The 20,051-nt window shown below is 39.8% G+C and overlaps 1 protein-coding gene and 1 long non-coding RNA gene across 2 annotated transcripts; both read left to right on the forward strand.

Annotated features, from left to right (window-relative positions):
- The first annotated feature begins 1,366 nt into the window (after window positions 1-1,366).
- LOC133223122 (dynein light chain roadblock-type 2) lies at window positions 1,367-19,841 on the forward strand. Its single transcript, XM_061373545.1, has 4 exons — window positions 1,367-1,370; window positions 13,755-13,831; window positions 17,208-17,375; window positions 19,534-19,841. Coding segments are annotated over exons 1-4 (291 nt in total). The 5' UTR covers window positions 1,367-1,368; the 3' UTR covers window positions 19,578-19,841.
- LOC133223123 (uncharacterized) lies at window positions 8,891-10,562 on the forward strand. The gene is made up of 3 exons (XR_009728472.1): window positions 8,891-8,997; window positions 9,286-9,426; window positions 10,202-10,562. It is a non-coding gene; the product is annotated as an uncharacterized LOC133223123 (long non-coding RNA).
- Window positions 19,842-20,051: the final 210 nt, after the last annotated feature.

Raw genomic sequence — 20,051 nt, forward strand, 5'->3', positions numbered from 1 at the left:
AAGAAATCAATATGGTTCTGCAGGAACTACTCCAAAACCTTCAGTTAGATTCTCTCCCCCAGTCTCAGCCCCTTTACAGAGCACGGTATGGTCAAAGCAGCACAAGAGAATCCTCAAGTGATTACAACTGCAGGGAGTCTCCAGGGAAAGCATTTGTGAGACCCTGTTAGAGTGTGTTTTGCACTTACAAAACACACCTGGAACAAGAGGACAGCATGACGAGTGAGGAGTGAGGCAGTTCTTAGAACAACCAGAGGATGTTGATGCAGTTTAACTAGGAACCAAATTACACCAATAGTGCAAGGAAAGCTGAAATGCTTTTCAACTTCACATTTAGAATCATAGAATAGTTAGGGCTGGAAAGGACCTTAAGATCTTCCAGTTCCAAAGCCCCCTACGATGAACAGGGACACCTCACACTAAACCGTGTCACCCAAGGCTCTGTCCAATCTGGCTTTGAACACTGCCAGGGATGGATCATTCACATCATCCCTGGGTAACCCATTCCAATGCCTCACCACCCTAACAGGAAAGAACTTCTTCCTTATATCCAATCTAAACTTCCTTCATTTGTTTTAAGCCATTACCCCTTGTCCTATCACTACAGTCCCTAGTGAACAGTCCCTCTCCAGCAACCTTGTAGGCCACTTACAGATACTGGAAGGCTGCTATGAGGTCTCCACACAGCCTTCTCCTCTCCAGGCTGAACAGCCCCAACTTTCTCAGCCTATCTTCATATGGGAGGTGCTCCAGTCCCCTGATCATCCTCGTGGCCTCCTCTGGACTTGTTCCAACAGTTCCATGTCCTTTTTATGTTGAGGACACCAGAACTACACACAATACTCCAAGTGAGGTCTCACCAGAGAAGAGTAGAGGGGCAGGATCACCTCCTTCAACCTGCTGGCCACACTTCTTTTGATGCAGCCCAGGACACATTTTCTGGGCTGAGAGCGTACACTGAAGCTGGCTCATGCTCATCTTCTCATCAAACAAGACCCCCAAATCCTACTCCGCAGGGCTGCTCTGAATCTCTTCTCCACTAAGCCTGTAGCTGTGCCTGGGATTGCTCCGACCCAGGTGTAGTACCTTGCATCTGGCGTGGTTAAACTTCATGAGGTTGGCATCAGCCCACCTCACAAGCGTGTCAAGGTCCCTCTGGATGGCATTCCTTCCCTCCAGCATATCAACTGAACCACACAGCTCGGTGTCATTGGCAAACTTGCTGAGGGCGCACTCAATCCCACTGTCCATGTCAGTGACAAAGTTGTTGAACAAGACTGGTCCCAACACTGATCCCTGAGGGACACCACTCGTTACTGGTCTCCAGCTGGACATTGAGCTATTGACCACAACTTTTTGTGTGCGGCCATCCAGCCAGTTCTTTATCCACCGAGTGGTCCATCCATCAAATTGATGTCTCTCCAATTTAGAGACAAGGATGTTGTGTGGGACAGTGTCGAATGCTTTGCATAAATCCAGGTAAATAACATCAACTGCTTTACCGCTGTCCGTCAGTTCTGTAGCCCCATCATAGAAGGCCACCAAATTGGTCAGACAGGGTTTGCCCTTAGTGAAGCCATGCTGGCTGTCACCAAGCACCTTGTTGTTTTTCATGTGCCTTAGCATGCCTTCCAGGAGAATCTGCTCCAAGATTTTGCCAGGCAGAGAGGTGAGACTGACTGGTCTGTAATTCCCTGGGTCATCCATTTCCCCCTTCTTGAAAATGGGGGTTATATTACCCTTTTGAGACAGTGCTCTTCCTCTGGGACAGGTAGCCCAGAGAATAAATACAGGAATCCTATCTCAACTAGGGAACCATAGCCAATTTAATATTCCCACAGAAAAGCTGGCCTTCATGGCTCAATTCAGTAAAATACTGCCTTTTGCCACTCCTTTACACTTAGCCTGCCTCAATGGGAAGGTAATATGGAGAAGTCAACAATACAGAAAGCAGGACAAAGCCCATCGTTTCACAGATGAACAAGAGCATCCTGAAAGTCCTAAGTGAGGCCCAACTGATGAAAGTAAACACAGGGTGTGCAAGCCAACGTTGACAGACACTCTTGAATACAGGGAGACCCTAACCAAATTCCATTTGGGAACAAAAGCCTCACAATAAAGGTGTCTGGGGGGGCAAGAATAACATTAGTAGTAAAATGGACCCTATTTTGCACTATTATTAGCTCAGATTACACGACAGTATACACCCACCATCTCCTGTATTCTGTTTCCCCAGGGCTGAGAAGTCAGACAGTTAAGTCCAACAGACAGAAAGGTGGTGCTGCACCTAAGAATTCCTGATTTTAACTGTAACTATGCTTTCTGCTTCCTGGGACACCATGTGAAAAACGCATTAAAGTCTGAAAGATAGAGTGGTTAGCATGGAAATTATAGCACCACCTTAGACATGGGGGAGGGGAGGGCAGGCACAACCAGAAGACTCTCTCTGCAAACAGTTACTCAGTTTCAAGGAAAATATTTAATGTTTTGTCTCTTAATCTTTACACTTTCTCCTCATTAGCTTTTAAAGCTTAGTTCTAGTATCAAAGATAACCTAAGTGGATGACGAAGGGAATAAAGTGCAGCTGAAATCAACATGCTCTTAGGAGCTGTTAGATTTTGTAGCTTTTGTTTAGTAGTAAGCACATTCATTAAAGTGCAATTACCACAATAATAAATATAGATATTACTAATTATAATACTAGATTTTAAATGCAACTTGAGTGTCTCCAGTGGCTTTTAAAGTGGTGTAATACCACAGCCAATTCAAATTTAATTAAAACTATCAGTTTTATTTAGTCTACATTTACAGCTAAAAACACTAAAGAAATCCAAACTTTAGTCATTCTATAACTTTATTCCAAATACTCATATTAGGTACAGGGAAAATCTGAATATTTATTTTTATAAATAACTTTATTTATCTTTTGCGCATCTATGCTTACATGTCATCTTATTCTTTATTTGACTTAGAGTAGGAAAATGCACACACTTCCCTTTTCTTAAGGGATGCACATGCATTTTTCCACTCAGTGCTTAAAGAATTGGACAAACAAATCCCACTGGTAATTATAACACGTAATCTTATCTGAACTTCAATCTGTTGCCCTAGAAGTCTCTCTTGTGACATTTAAAAGCGTAGACAGATACAACGGAAGATTTCTGGAATCTGTTCTGCTGTCCTACATGACTCAAGCCAACAGCAACAGGACTGGTCTCAAAATTGCCATTATGCATAAGTTATGCATAAAGCTTTGATTTTTAAAGGAGTCCATGAAAACTGACTCATTCTTCCATCCTTTTGAAATTCCCAGTCTGCACCCCTATTTGTGAGGAGGATTATTTCTATTTTATACAGGGGTAGTATTTAGAGGCCCCAGCACAGATCAGGGCCTTGTTGAATTAGACACTGAGCAAGCACAGCAGAAGGCCTGTGCTCCAGGAAACTGACAAAGGAGAGTGGGAAGGGAAGCAGAGACACAAGGAACTGGTTTGCTCAAGATCACACAACACATCATTAACAGGCCAAGACCTTCTGGCTCTCTGTGAGGTTAAGGAACTAAAGATCCCCAACATGAGGTGAACTTCTAGCACTGAAAAATGATACTTTCTAACATTTATATAGCAAAATGTCCTTTCACCTGACTGTAAAAACACAATATAATGAATATCATCAAACAAGGTACTGGTTTAGAATACTCACAGCTCTGATCCACCACGGAAATGCTGATACTCCTCCATCTAGCCTTCAAAATAAAGGCAGATTTCAGGATCATGTACTAATCAAAGAACTTGCTGCACGGGTTAGCATATAGTGCCTGCCTTCAGCTCAGTTTCACTCCATCATATCCAGTCCTCTTCAAGCATTATGACTATTAATACCAATTTGCTATTTCCCTGGAAGAGAAACTTGTACCAGCTCTCATAACACCAATGTATTTCCACTAAAATTGCAATGCTGCCATTGATTTCAATGGGAGGAGAATGAAGACAGTGCAAAGAAAGGAGGAGGGGATTTCAGCACCACAGGTACTACATGACTTGCCTGCCTCAAATGGCCATCCCCATTTGCTCACTACAGCATGAAGCCCCAAAGAAAGCATAAAATTTGTTTCAAGGCAGAAGTATGTGTTGAGTAGCCCCTAAAAAATGCTGTTCTCTACAATCTGAGCAGGAAAAAGTCCTGTAAGTAGCAGCAGTTCATAGAATCATAGAATAGTATGGGTTGGAAGGGATCTTCAAAGTTCATTTAGTCCAATCCCCTGCAACAAGCAGGGACATCTTCAATAGATCAAGTTGCCCAGAACCACACCCAGCCTGGTCTTGGATGTCTCCAGGGATGGTTGTACTTAATCTGCCAAGTCAATTCTTACAGCTTTTCCTAGCAGATTTTGAAGTTCCAAACAATGGAGCAGTGAAGGATCTCTACCAGACTGGCTAAAATCTGTAGCATTCGTTGACACAAAGACCATTAAGGCCCAGCTGGGATTTAAAAGGCACAGAAAAGCCCACGTCAAAGCTTTTATCTTTGCCAAAGTGTGGTCAGCCATCTAGACATTTATGAAGGGTTTACAATTTTATTTCTTAAGTATGCTTTCTAGAAAAACTAGCATGAGACCAAAGTTTAAGAAAAATATGCCTGAATGCAGTGCTTGTTCTAGCCCAAAACTAGGCCAGAAATAGAGCTACATAGTTTTGGTGTCACTGATTGGTCAAAAGTATCTTTTAGTTTATATTTAATCAAAATGAACATTAAAAAATAGCAACCATCCTAAAAGGTTCCCTTTCTAATACCACACTAAAGCACTTCACCCAACTGCAAGAACCACTGTATGACTTAGCTCTTTTCCAAAAATTGTAAAATTTCCAGTAAGAAAGTGTTCAGAACATTCTTCAAAGTATTAGTCTTTCTCAGAACCACGTATCTGCTCTAACTGCACTGTGTTATCAGTCAAGGAGTCAAGTGCACTGAAAGCAGGAGAGGTGTGGTGCTGGTTGTGTCACAGAGAAATTACCAGGACTAAGTGCAACCCAGGATGAGATGGGTAAGGTACAGAAAGTCAGCTTAGAAATTACACAACAGGAAAACCCTTGATCAGCAGGGCAGGGTGCATAAATGTGCCCATGAAGGGATCATAAGGAACAGACCGACTGCTGGCACTAACCCAGTGACTGGAAGCCAAACCACAACCTCATCTGCTTGCTTACCTTCTTTAGGCATGGGACTTAGGCTCACCTCCTCATGGATCCACCTCTTGTCAATATTGCTTGACCAAAAAATGCTATTTAAACATCATTCCTAATCAGCAACAACTCAGCACCTAAGGGACTTGCTGTTGTCACATTTCTCAGTATGCTGCCATGAACAATGATTGCTGCATCACTGAGGGAGAAAACACCTCACAAGAAGGTGAGATCATATAAGACACACTCGGTGTATAGCACCAAAGAGATAGCAGCTGGCTCAAGTGGGCAGCCAGCAAAGAAAATCCCAGGGTCAACAGCTGAGGTGATATTCTAACATTCTCCCAGCAGCCCTTGAAGCTAATTCCCATCTCTCCCTCATTCAAAATTACAGCCAGTAAATCAGCATAGCTAAACCATCATAAGACTGGCAACTGAAAAGCAAGTAAAGTTCCCTGGATTAAGACACAGAAGCAGATTAAAATAAACATTATAATAGCAGCTTGCCAGCAGGAAGACTTAAATGCTGGCTTTCTAAAGAAAATTACACCATCTGATACAACTTAAGAACTGTATTTTTTTTTCATTTCTATCATTTAAAAACTGTTCTAGTGTTGACTAATAGCTATGTTCTAGTTGCCTGAATTTTATCCTACCTGCACAGCGAGTATGCCGATATCAAAATTTTACTTATATCCAGTGAGCTTAATCTGGTATCAGAAATAAAACTTTATTGGAATTCGAACGTGAAAGAAAGATTCTCTCAGGTATCCTTTTAACATTTGTTTGGCAACTATCACTGGCATATTTTTTTTAAGGATTTTAAGTCTAGAACCAAAGCTGTTTATTATATTGACATGACAGTCTCCAAGCAGAGTTGATTCAGTATAAACCCTTGGGCTGTGCAGACTGAAAAGGCTCAGATTCACTTGTCAGAGAGGAGGAAGAAGACACTGACAAATGCTGTCAAACAACAGACTTGTACCACAGTAGAGATCATTTCTTTGATCAAGAGAATCACATCCTGATTCTCTGTAAATACCAGCACTCTGCACCATCACAAATTGTGATAACAGTTTTACATCGAATCACTACTGAACGTATTTACTCATAATAACTGCTGAACATAAGGAAGCTGTTCAAAAAGCAGTTTTGAATTTTCATTCATGCGCAAACCCTCCCTAAAACAATCTTAAATATTTAATGGGTCAAAGCAAAACAGCAACAAAAGGAGAGACTGGGAAAAGGGCAAACATAGGGGGCAATAAAGGTTTAAAACAAAAGCATAGAAGATGGCAAAACTGCCTCAAATATAGAGTTGAACCTGGGTATTACATAAAATCCAGGAAAGATGTTAGTATAAAAGGAAGGATATCAGCACCTTCTGGCACTTCAGTTTCCCATTTCACTTCTTCCCCTGAGCTCAAGGGGATAGTGGGACATACTATCCTGCCTGTGATCTACTCAGGCATTCTGACAATTGGCACCTTCTGAAAGGTCAGTTTCTAAAGGTGATGAGATCTTCCCAAACCAACATAACCTCCCCTACTCAGTAAGCTGTTGTGAAAACATGTTCCAGAAATGGGGTATTCTATTTTGATAAAATATACACAAAGGAGAGGGAAAGGAGCTGGATTAGACTGGAAAGTGCCTTCAACGTTTGGCCACCGGCAACAGCTCCTACCCTGACACCACAGATCACTGCTATGGATGATGCACTGAGGTGTCCACTTGAAAGAGAATGCAAAATCCCAAGAGTCATGATTGATGGTGTAATGCAAGTTGTGTTTAGAAAGCCCCTACCCGTGTTTAAACATTGGTTACTTGGAAACCTTGTGCCAGTGGCTATTTTTCAATTTACATGTACAACCTCACAGAAACATTTACTCCACATGAAAGACAGCATACACTATTTCACCGTGGTTTCTGGTTCCACTCTAACGATGTCAGTCATACCTTTACATCTACTTGTGAGCTTGCCAGTTCCAAGAGCACTGCAGACATTTGTCACAGGATGCTGCTTTGATGCCACTTCAGGTTACCTTTACAACTATCGTTCTGCTGGCATTTTTCTAAGCTTTCCAGTTGTAGAAAGACTGAACTTAACACATTTTTCTGGTTAGCTTTCCTGGTAAAGGTGACTAAAGCATTTAAAAGTTTACTAAGTCACAGTGACACATCCAGGAAGAATGCAGCTGGTGAGGCTGCAATGCTGGGTTACAAAACAACTTGATCTAGTGCAAATCCTTACTCATCCCAACAAGTTTTGCAGTGGCCACATACCACCTCTAAAGGCCTTCTGGTTTACTACTGAATTTATTTCTGGTTTTGGACTCAGACACACCACATTAAGATGCCTAAAAAGAGAAGCTAAAAACATCAATGGCAAAACAACAAGTCTCTAGTTACACTAATTTTGATTATTATAATAACTGCAAAAAGAATCCCACTTTTCACAAGGGACAGAAAGTTTACAAGCAATTTGAGTTATGTCAGACAAGTCATGGATGTGAATGACAGAACAAGTGTCTCTGCCTTCTCTTGGCTTTCAGGTAATCCAGCCTAGGAGTTACTGGTTACAGCATTCTCCTGGTGAGAAAGGGTCAGTGTCATGTATAAACACAGAATTTTTCTCAGCAATAATTGATGTAAAAAAAAATTGCAATTGCATTTGCTTTTCTTTAAAACCAGGAATTCTGATTTTTCTAAAATAACAAATTAAAATTTAGCCTGCCTCATAATTACTTCTGTTGTAACTAATTTTCTCATCATTGTTCTATTAACAGTGGCCCCAGTAACTCTCATAATTAAGTTTGTAAACATTTTATACATTGAAAGAAAGCCTTTAGGAAAAACTCCTAACAGCAAAATTGCTCCAAGCAGTTACCTCTTACCCTGTTAAATAAGCTGGTAGCAATAGTGCTGGAGAAATCTCACAATGTTTAGTCGTGTGTATACTTAGTGAGGTGTTTTCATATTTCTTTGGTTTGCCAAGACTATGACATTTTGGAACTCTTCTGGACCCGAGATGAAATAATACATAAGAATATTGCATCATCAAAATACATGTTGCATTTCTGGGCAGTAGTTTAATTGGGACTTTCAAAGATCACCCAGAACACTCCAGTAATGGCAAATATAGCTCTTGTCCAAAGAAAAGGTGACCAAATGCAGTCCAGCCTCACAAAGAATCTAAAATGCAAGGTGTCAATTTATATCAGAAAGGATGGAATAATCCAGGTGAAATAAAGCTTTAAAATACAGTTCAATGGTTCAGGCCACTCCTTTATTATTGTCTGAAAACACCTTTTATGGACAGATGTCTTAGAAAGATGGGCATGTTCTTTCTTGTTCTTACAAAGGACACACAGGACACAGTCCTTTGAGCTAAATGTAAGGCTCAGTTATAGCAGAGACTGGATAGCAGTCCTGGATAATAATCCTTCCTGGATTATGCCCCTCTGTTTTCACAGTTCTGGAGCCCAGTGCTTCCATACAAGTTAACCAGAAACATAGCCCTCACTGTCAGCAACGGTGCTAACTTCAATATGATTCAGCCATCAGTAGAGTCATTCTCTAAACTGTTACTGTTTCAGTGGGCATTTCCTACCACACAGGACTGTGGAACATCAGCATATATGGCACAGCATCCTCCTTTGTGATGCACAACACTTTCTATTGTATATTCGCAGCAGACCACACAAAGGTCATCAAAAGCTGATGAATACTGCTGATAAACTGACATGCCTGTTCTGACTAAACCCACTGAAATAACCAGGGTAGCAGGGAAGTATCTACCTTCAAGGTGATAAGGTAAATGTACTGGAGCAGATTCACACAGCAGTCTGAAAGCCTCTGAGTGGATGGTTTAAAAGTCCAGGCAGCAATGGGCTCACAATTCAGATTTTGCTTAACTACCTCAGTACAAGAAAAGTTAGCAGAATATAAAAAAAAATTAATTTTGAGGAAGTTCTGCATAAGCTTTCTGCAATTAACAAATAAAGTGTCTCTACAGCCTCTGCCTTCCAACTGAACCAAGGTTATTATCAATTTGCTCTTGATATAGAAAAGTAATTTTCATGTACTTACATCTGCTCTCAGAAGGATGAGAAAATGGTTTGTGAAGTTCCCATTAGCATACAAAAGCAGCAACATCTGCTGGGAGTTTAAGAGGCTCATTGCTGTCACTTAATCAGCACCACAGGCTACAGTTGGCCACCTCTGCCCTTGTCAGCACTCAAGGTATGGTTTCAAGAGATGAGGGGATAATTTGACCACACAAGACAAGGTCCCTGCAAGATTTCTGTATCTATAAAAGAAGTTCTATTCTTACTTAGCTGAGGATAGCTAAGCCAACTACGCGGATTCCTCCTTACATAAACCTGTAAGCAGTATTGTAGCTGAAGTCATTAATCCTTTAGTACAATATGTAACTTAAGTGGCATTTTAACAAGCTGCACGAAACCTAACAGCGAGTTCATCTCTCTGTGCTGTAGCTGTAGCACCATCTAGAGGATTCGAGCTAGAAATCCCTCACAAGATATGGGGGGGGGGGCCCCCCCGGGGAATAATTGCTCTCAAATGTTAAAAAAGAAAAAATCTTTACACAAAAAATATTTTGAGTGAATTTTCATTCTAATATTTATCTACAGAATAAAATTGCTTCATACATGACTACATGACTTACAGTTTTTTTTACTTTCCCAACTTAATATATTTGGATTCAAGAAGGTAAAAAGATAAGAACAAATAAAACTTTATCAACAGATAGATGGGGAAAGATCTTGATCTCATCCACTCTAGGTGACATGGTTGCTATGATCCGTTTTTAGGTGGAGGAAGGCAGGATCTTTCCTGCAGTTTTGTTCATAACATTGAGAGGACAACTAACTTTACTCTTTCTCTATTTTCACTTTTTAACAGTTTTTAATAAAATCAAAACCAAATTTTAATCAGGGGAAAGGGAAGAGGTTTTCAATTTAACAACAGTGATTATGGTTTTTATTATATTTCACAGATATAAGGAGATACTGACAACAACTGATTGCTTACTGCAGAGCTATTAAAAGATGGGGAGAAGGACACATACAGCCCTGGAGCCCTGTGGATTATTTTTCCATCCACAGACACCCCAAACCTCACTCTGACTACTTTCAGCTTAGCACACTCTCCCCCATAACTTTCCTCTGCTGCTGCCACAAAATAACACTTTCGTTCCTGAAGCCTTCTGGGGATAGCAAAATTCAACCTCCTTGTTGCTGCTACAAAACTCAGAAAGCTTCTTAGAGACTGAAAGACAGAATTAATTGAGAACATTAACAGTGTAATTGCTCCACAGAGGTTTGGGGAAGGAAATCCCAACTCTAACTCCCGTTCATTGGTTGGTATGCGACTGCCCAGAAGCATGATACATATAGTGACACATCCTCCCTAAATATTCAAACTTTTTTACACCTGAACACAATTCATATTTCTCTGTCAGTATCATGTCAAAATGATCATGTAATACCACACAGTCATTTATTTTTAGAAACTCATACGGACTGTGTGCTAAGAATGGGCTTCACACTACTATGCCACATTATCTGCTTCTACAAAATTTCCTTTGAGAATGTTTGGCAGAAAGGATTAAACAGAAACAACCAATGGTACCATCATCACCAGCAACACTATTGGTCATGGATGAGTACATTCCACTGTATAGGCCAACAAAACTAAAACTTCTGAAGATCTCCCACCACAGAGGCAAGGGAGTTATTGTAATAGCTGGCAAACCTTTACAGTTACTTGCAATCAAGACCACTGGTTATAAAAAACAATTTTTTTCCTGTACAGAATGATTTATGCTATTTCATAATGGCTGGCAGCAAATCAAGTCTGTTTACAGAACTTTAGTATAGCTCAAGTCCCTCAGAGTGCCTTACTCCCTCCCTACCTCTTCCTGGTCTCTGGGCTAAAGCAGCAAGGAAAGAATAAAATTCTCATGTACTTACCAGCAAAATCCTCTTCCTAGCTTCCATGTGGAAAATTACATCTTCTGTCAAATGGGGACGAGGGGGAAAGAACAGTTAAATATTTTCCACCTTTCAACTGATTTTCCTATCTTAACTATAAATGCAGACATTAGTTCAAACACCAGACTACAGGTGCAAACACCCAAAGTTTAAGCATCTCTGGCTACTTTTACTAGCAAATACTTAAACTTATTCACACAGATAAGCATTTGATAGATTCCAGTCCTAGACTATGAGGGGTTTCTGGTTCTCAAGCAGTCTCACTGTGTTCCTAATACTGCATTCACTAATACATATCAAAATAATAATTCTGTTGCTTGGAATCTGAATTCTCAGTTAAATATCAAGTAGCAAAGAAAGTATTTTCATTTGTTGTTATGTGTCTAAGTCTGAGACAAAGCCTGAGTATCTGTAAAAGTCTGCATGTTTCAGTCTTTCATGCTGAGCATATATAATGCTTCCAAGAATAATCCTGCATCATGCAATCTGTCATTTTGTCTCCAGTTCAGTGTTTTTGCAAAGCTGAGATGGTATTTTTATTAGTTTTAAAAAGATATGTAAGCATCTTGCCTCCATGTGGGAAAACAGTGGTCTTGAAAGAAGCCTTTGGAATTAAAAAAGAGCAATAGGGCATCAGAGTAGAAAAGTACCTCCTTTTCATTTTTCTAAATCCCTGCAATTGCCAGCCCAGTTACCAGAGGTAAGATCACCACTATCCTTTACAGTATGTTACCCTACAGTGTGTTGACTTCAACTGGACTGTAATAGCAAGGATCACTCCTGTGACCAACACCAACAGTAGGACCCAGTTTATATTGTGTAATCTATAAATTTCCATTTAAGAGCACCTACTGACTGTATTATAACAAAACTGCTCAGCAGATGTTCCAGTCAGATTCAATAACCACACACCAGTGCTTCCAATTTTTCAAATAAAATGAAAACAAATCTGTAAAGATACCTCATTTCCAAAAAAAAAAAAATCAGAACACCACACATCTCAATGTGGCAAACCTACATAGGTGCTATCAAGGCAAATTGCAGTGCTGGCTGAACTGTTTGCAAGTGAAAACTCACACAGCTGAAGCAGTGACTTACATGGCAGGCGGGTTGGACTAGATGACCTTTGAAGGTCCCTTCCAACTCAAACTATTCCATGAGTCTATGAGTATCAGCTACAGGCACAGTGTGCTTGATTGTTTTCTACACCATGCCATAGGGTGCTGGGTTAACTCCTAATAGCAGCTTTTAGAATATAAATACTGGTATTTCTGATAATTTCCCCTTTCCCTCATCAACCAGATTTTCAGTTCTGTTACACAGTTACCTGAATACACAGCAACACCAACACTTCTGACCTATGCTGCCCCTGCCAGCCTGAAACTTAGTAAATGCCTAGAATAACATGGTTGCAATAGATAGGGCAATCCCATACACTGATGTCATTTGCGCTGCAACATCAGGCCATAAACTGCATTAAATTACATGCTGATACTGTTGCAACTTTCAAACACGACTGGATCTTTAAATGGTTACAGATTAATAACCAGATTGTTAATTTGTTCTTAAGACCACTCTGTTTAAAAAAATAGGGTGAGAGGCAGCTTCCCAAAACACCGAACTGTAAAGTTGACAGCTCTTTGAGGTAAGCAACTAGAAGTGGCACGGTGCCCAAAAAAGCTTCACATACAACACATAAAACTGAGTAAAACTAGCCTCTTTCTCGTAAAAACACACATCAGAACCTTTTGAACACATCAGCACTATTTACTGTGTGCATAGAGAACTATGGCTCTTCAAGTACCTTGCATGTGAAATCTATACCTCTACAACTTCAGTAAACAGAAATACATGTGTAACTTATTTACACTGCAGTATTATAAAAGTGGACTATTGCAGTTTTAAGTCTTGTAAACCATAGCAGCAGCGTTTCTTACAGAAGTGCTTCACATACCAATACATAGTCACCACAGTACAACTAAACTTGGAAACATCTATTGATGAACAAGCAGCTCCACACACCCACATGGTATGTAACATTTGAGGGAAAACAGAACACGGACAAGGCCAACACACACAGGAAAAAGAAAAATTATTATTTCTAATAACAATAACTTAGTATCTCTGGCATTTAGCTAGTATCAGCCTCATCTTTAAAAACCCTTCGACACCCAAGAATTAAGGCAACCTGCATTAGTTTCACCTCACTGCCCAGCCAGGGTCCGCCAACACAGCCCAGGCACTCCACCACCCAAACCCACGTTAACAACCACCAACCACAAGGCGCTCCCCGGGCCCGAGGCAGCACCGCTCCGCGGCGTCACTTCCGCCGCTCCATAGCAACGCCGGCGTGGCCGTTGCGAAGCCATGGTAATGGCGGTGCTCTCGCCCACCGCCCCGGAAAATGGCTGGGGAATTGGGGGGGGGGGCTGGCTGAGCCCCGGGGCTTGCTCTGAGGCACGGCGGTCCCGCGGCTTCCTCACAGGGGTCGCGCACGCCGCCGGTCGGAGGTGCGGTGGCGTCCTCTGTTGTCCTCTGGTGTGCTTTCTCCCCACAGGCTGAAGTGGAGGAAACCCTAAAGAGGATTGAATCCCACAAAGGTATTATCGCGACTATTGTGATAAACGCCGAAGGTAAAACGCCATCTGCTTTCTCCAAGTAACAAGCTTGGTAGTGGTAATGAGCATAGTAACTCCAAAGCACAAAATTGCGGATTATGAGGTGTTAATGCAGCCCACTTGCGATGTTCGCTGAAGGTGGTGTGACTTTGAAGAATGTATGTTTCATTTCAAGACACGAACGTTTGGTTGGTGTCCATTTCTTCAACCTCTCCATATGATGTAGTGTTTCATTTGAGTTAATGGAAAGCAGAGCCTTGACTTAAGTTTTCTTTGAAGAAATGGCTAGAGGTATCATAATCCTAATTTAAGAGGTCCCATGTTGTTACTTAACCCCCTTCTTTAACTAAACTGTACTTTCTTTTTCGGAACCGCATCTTGGGTATGTCTTGGTAGGTTGCAGAAAGGGAGAACACGTGGCATTGAGATGTTGCTTTTACAGGTGCTTAGTCCAAAATTCTTTGCATAAACAAGAATATTCACTGCCCCCCTCTTCTGAAAAGTGACAACAGAACAGAAACGTCAGGAGAAAAATTTCTACTGAACAAAGTTGGTTTCCTATTCTGGGGGCCATTCCTTGGCCCTGCTAAATATTCACAATTTCTTTAAATTGCTCATTCTGTTATGGTGTGTTGTCATAGGTGGAAGAGCAAGCTTCATTTCAGGCCAGCTTTGGCTGTGATTGTGAAGGATGCAAGCCAAAAGCTTGTGAAGAAACCAGTTTTCAGGAGCTAAGCTTCCCAGGTTAATGTGTTTCAACCATTCCCTTACAAAAAAAGACTTGAGTAACCTCGCCTATAATTTATCTGACCTCCTTCACTTTTACGTCTCCCGTGTCCCCAAAACTATGGTGTGAGCAGCAGATTAGCAACAGCAGGCAAGAAAACTAAGAAAGCCTAAATGTTGTTTAGTGTTTAGAAAATGTGGACAATTTAATTTGTGTGCCTGGAAACGTTGAGTAAAAAGTGCCTTTGTTCACGTAATAGATGATGCAGGTCAAGAGAGAAGGGCATAGCCTGGCAAATAGGAACTGACAAGCTGCTTTTTGCCTGCATGTGCTTATGTCTAGATATGGCTGTTGGCTACAGTGAAATGCAACCTGGCTGCAGAACCAGTACTGCTTCAGCCATTTCTGTATTGTTTCAGTAGATAGGATGTGACCTGATCCAATGATCACTTGGACTAAGCTGCAAATGAAAAGTGAACAAAATCAAGCATTTAGATAACACAGATTATCCCTTTTGAGCTTGCTGATTGATATATTTCTTAAGGCAAAAGCACCACTGAAATCAAACAGAAAACTAACCCAGTTTTACGTTCTGCTACTTGGAACAGTAGACTTCTTGGCACAATGTTGGTCTAATATGCTTTCCCAATCAGGTGTATTACTGCTGTGCATCATGACCTCAGGTAGAGCTGTGCAGAATTAGGATGATATCATGCTTTTTAAAAGACTGTTTTGGATTACATCTGTCTCAGTTTTGATTTACTAAAGAGTGAGATAAATTCCACCTTCCTTTTTTGCACATGAGACTTGTTTATAGCAAGGTAAAAAGTTCCCTGGGTCCTGTTCAGACTTCCTCATCCTCACAAATTTGTAGAACATGTGGCCAGGCTGAAGCTGGTGGACAAAACCAGTGCAGGATTTGGGGATTTAGTTTATCATTTAGATATGTTTCATTGCCAGTTGTGAATACAACAGAGACTCTTCTCCATAGAAATGTGTTTCATCTAAAAAAGATGAAGCTCTCTTTTCACTGACATAAATGGTTGTCCTTCACTAAGATTTTATAGTAGTGTAGGTACATACATACATAATAGTGTGCAGGTGAAATAGCAGATTAAAGCTTCCTGATACAAACATTGCCTATCACTTTAATGCTTAATGTTGATTTGTTAATTGAAACACTACGCTAAGTGTACCTTGTTTATTTGGAAAATCTCACTAACTCTTGCTGTTCTTCACAGCTGAGAAAGATCACACTGCAGCATTTCTAATGAAGGATTTATTTGCCTTTCTGTACTTGGGAGGCAGAGGCAACGAGAATTTGTCCTAAAGCAGTCACAGCTGAGTTTTAATCTAAGGATGTCACCAGTGTCCATGCATTTTCATGTTATTATTAGACCTTGGAGGATCATTTAACATTTACCATTTTTGTTAAAAGTGCTGTATTTGTTGAAGCAATCATCTAGGTATAAGGTCATATAAACCTGACACTAATTCATTGCTGCTTTTAAGTGACTTACTCTTTAATGATGTGATTTTATACATATTCTCATGCTAATGCAGTGCTTGGGAACACCTGGTTGTTTCCATTAAAACATCAGTTATAATCTGTGTAATAAACATTCAACAAAAAGGGTCTTCTGGGTCATTCTGTACTCTTCCCTACACTTCACATCCTACGAACTAAAAAATATTTCTCAAGTGTAGTAGTCTAATATCTGAGGGTGTTCTGTAACTTTTTACTCCTTTGCCTTTAACGCTTTATGTAGCTTTCACTGGTTTTATATGTTGATTCTTCATTCATAAGCAAACTCTTCAGCTCAAGTCATACTGCTCTGTTTTTGTATTGCTATCCTGTCCATGTGGAAGGCACAGTATAAATGTATGCAAAGAGAAAACTGCCTTGCCAGCTTGTAATCTATTGTCTTTGCTAGTAGGTCAAATAAATTTTTTATTAGTGGAACATGCTTATTAAAGCCAAACAGTTTGACACTTCCAGGATTAGAGTGAACCCTGCTTTTACTTTCACCTGGTAGCCTATTAATATGAAAAGTGTTATTTGACAACTCAATGATAAACAACAATTCATTAAATTGTTAAAAATTAATCTTGACTTATGTGGTCATATTTTTAGAAGTTGGGATCAGGACACTGTGTACTACCAATTGTCAATATTTTGCTGCTAATTGGAAGGGGTTGTTCCAAGGGTGGGTTTGCTTGCCAAATGCAAACATGCCACTTCTGCCCTTTGATTGCTTTTTGTTTTTCACTGGGAATGTGTAATTTCTACTGCTGCACAAGCCAAATGCTACAGTTAAAGTATGGGCTGAATACTTGCAACCAAGATACAAACTTGGTGACTGCTTAAACTGATGAGGCACCATAACTGGTTAAATACTACAGAATGGAACTTGGTAAGTATTTAAGAGCCCTAAACAGCAGTTACGCTCTTTCCAAAGTTCCACAGGACAACTCAATGTTTAATTGACAGTGATTAATATAAATGATACTTTTAAAAGTATATAGATACCTGAAATCGACATAACTCCCTTCTACTACAAAACAGAAAACACTATGAAATCCTTCTTTTTCCTTTTATGTTCTGCTATATATAAAGAATATACAATTAAAGTGAATGATTATTAAAGAATTATTTGTTTGCAGGAATTCCAATTAGAACAACTTTTGATAACTCTACAGCAGTGCAGTATGCAGCTCTTCTTCAGCAGCTCGTCATGAAAGCTAGGAGCACAGTACGAGATATTGACCCTGAGAATGATCTAACCTTTCTTAGGATCAGATCAAAGAAACATGAAATTATGGTAGCTCCAGGTATGTTTCTATTAAAATAACAATAGAATTGTATGTCTTTTCAAGTTTGGGATTTTTCCTTTACAAAGAAGGCTACTATAGAAAATCTCTATTTTTGAAAATAAATGTATGAAAACATAATCGTATATTCACCATATACTTGGATGTGTTAAGATTTTAATGTGCAGAGTTCATATTATTCAAGCTCAGAAACAGGAAAAGCAATTCTAGATCTGATTAATGTTCTGGTTTCTGTGGGTTTGCACAAAGCAAAACTGGACAAATAAATATGTATCAAGCAGAGTGTGTCTATATGTATTATTAAAGGCAGGAAATATATTTTAGCTCAAAACAAATGCAAAAAATAATCTTTTTTCTCTTAAAAAAATGTTTTTTACTTAGTATGTTGTGACATGCTAGCCATAGATAGGATTTGTGTCACAGATACACAGTATTATCACCAACATAGTAACTGTGATGCAATTATTTTCCTTAAAGCAACCATGGGAATATAGTAATCTGTTTCTCACTCACGATAAATACAAATATATGTTAATTTGTTAGTTGTGTCTCTAAAATAGATCACAAGGCCAGATGAAACAGATGAAACTTTAAACAGAAAGAGAGTAGATTTAGATTAAATACAAGGAAGAAATTCATTACAGTGAGGTTGATGAGGCCCTGGCACAGGGTGCCCAGAGAAGCTGTGGTTGCCCCATCCCTGGCAGTGTTCAAGGCCAGGGTGGATGAGCCTTGGAGTAACCTGGTCTAATGGAAGGTGTTCCTGTCCATGCCAGGGTTTGAAACTGGATGAAGTTTAAGGTCCTTTCCAATGCAAAGAGTTTTGCGATTCTGTAAGCTATGGTGAAGCTGTGCTCACTTACCAGTACAAGGTGACTTAGGCAAAGTGGAAGTGGGATCAGAGTGGAGCAGACATCCTGCTATGTGCGCTAGCTCACTGAGAGACCAATAGTATGCAGGACTGTGACTGAAGTGTCCAATGGGGGTATGCAGAACAGAGAGGAAGCTTCAGGGATCTCTTTGAGTGACTGTTAGTGATGACCAGCCTTTACTGGGGCAGTCCTCTAATGCTGATTTCATAGCAAATGTGGAGCAGAGGTACTGCACTAGGTATGCATTACCATGCCTTGCTAGAATTATTTATAATGCTGCTATGAAACCAGGATGTGTGAAAGAAACCTGGCGCTGTCATTAAGTGTTAACATTAGTCATCAGCTGGTAGATTAAAATTTTAGTTTCTATTTTGGAGTGTAAGCATAATGCATTTTTTAAATCATGGGTTTTGCTCATTGATTTAAACTGATGCACTTGATTCTTACTTTGCATTTGCCCTTCAATTATTTTTCAGAGGTGACATTTTGACTAGCAACTATTAAAGCATGTTGGTCTGAGAATAAGTGGTATAAAATGTGAAGCTCTTTTGCTAACAGGAAGATCGGTTGTTCAAAAGCTTGACTGTATGTTACTATAATAGAAGGTGGCAAATGAGCCACCTGTAATCTGTAAGTTGGTTTGGCATGAAAGTGACAATGCGGGAGTGCAGCTTCTAAATCTCCAAAGCAGATATGACCCTGCTAAATTCACTGGATGCTTCAAGAAATGTTAACAGATAATGTTAAATGGCTACGCAACTGAATTGTTTCCAAAACATCCCTGGGCATTTACAATTAGTAGGTGAAGTCTGACATTCTTAGAATTTATTCACAGTAGAAGTCTATTCAAATCTTTTCTGCTTTTTTTTAATGGGGTTCTTGATTCTGAATAAACTAGGTAGTGAACTGAAAGACCTTATCTGCACCTGCAGGAAAGGCTGCAGATGTCAAAAGTATTTTTATTATAACAAGTGCTAGCTTCCAGGTGCTTATCCTGTGACTTTTTTCATGTTGTTCAAATATTTTTACAGCTTCTTGAAAGCATACCTACTGCTTACTAAAATAGTTTTAATTTGGTATGGTTAAGATGTATGACACAGGTTATTTTCTTATCTGTAATCTCAATTTTTGTACAAAGTGCTTACATTTTCTAAATGTGTTTTTCATATAAGTGCCATTGCTTTTATGTTTTAGAAATAAAAAGTTGAAGAGAAATTATGAATAAAGGGTATTTATCAGCAAATAAGATAAAATATTGAACTAAACATTTTTACATCTTTTTGCAGATAATGGTTATCTCCTGGTCGTTGTTCAGAACCCATGTGAATAGTCCTACTACGGCAATACTTTCAGAGACGATGTAGTTCTACATGTTAAACTGCTACTACTTGTTGATATTTAGTGTCAAACATAGCACTAACTAATTTACATGAAGTGTAACTGTCATGTCTGAAACGTGGACAATTTAAAGCTCCCAGCTGTAGCTATGTCAGTTTGTGTTGGAGCAAATCATTATGCATCTACCAAGATATTGTATGTTTATCTTGATACTCAGGAGAGCAATAATAAAGCAAAATGCTGAAAACTCTCTTAATGGATGTTCAAGCTATTCTTGCAATTAAATCATTCTCTTTACACTCCTAACATTATGCAGAGGGAGAAATCCTACCTCAAGGGAAGCTGTAGACTGCGTATTCATATATCTGTAAGTGTGTCTTTATGAACCAAAGTACCCACAGTTACACAAACCAAAGAACCCAAGTATAGTTCACGGTAGTAACAGTGGACTGAATGTTGCCCTTGT

The sequence above is a fragment of the Neopsephotus bourkii genome, unplaced genomic scaffold (assembly GCF_033783945.1).
Source record: "Neopsephotus bourkii isolate Nb327-2 ecotype Australia unplaced genomic scaffold, CSIRO-AGI_Nbou_v1 NB_1631, whole genome shotgun sequence".
Taxonomy (NCBI): Eukaryota; Metazoa; Chordata; class Aves; order Psittaciformes; family Psittacidae; genus Neopsephotus; species Neopsephotus bourkii.

Bases quoted from the DNA above. Each gene is read 5' to 3' on its own strand.
- LOC133223122 (XM_061373545.1), top strand. The intron at 13,832-17,207 runs GTAAAACGCCAT...ATTTGTTTGCAG, and splicing joins TATTGTGATAAACGCCGAAG to GAATTCCAATTAGAACAACT. The intron at 17,376-19,533 runs GTATGTTTCTAT...ATCTTTTTGCAG, and splicing joins TGAAATTATGGTAGCTCCAG to ATAATGGTTATCTCCTGGTC.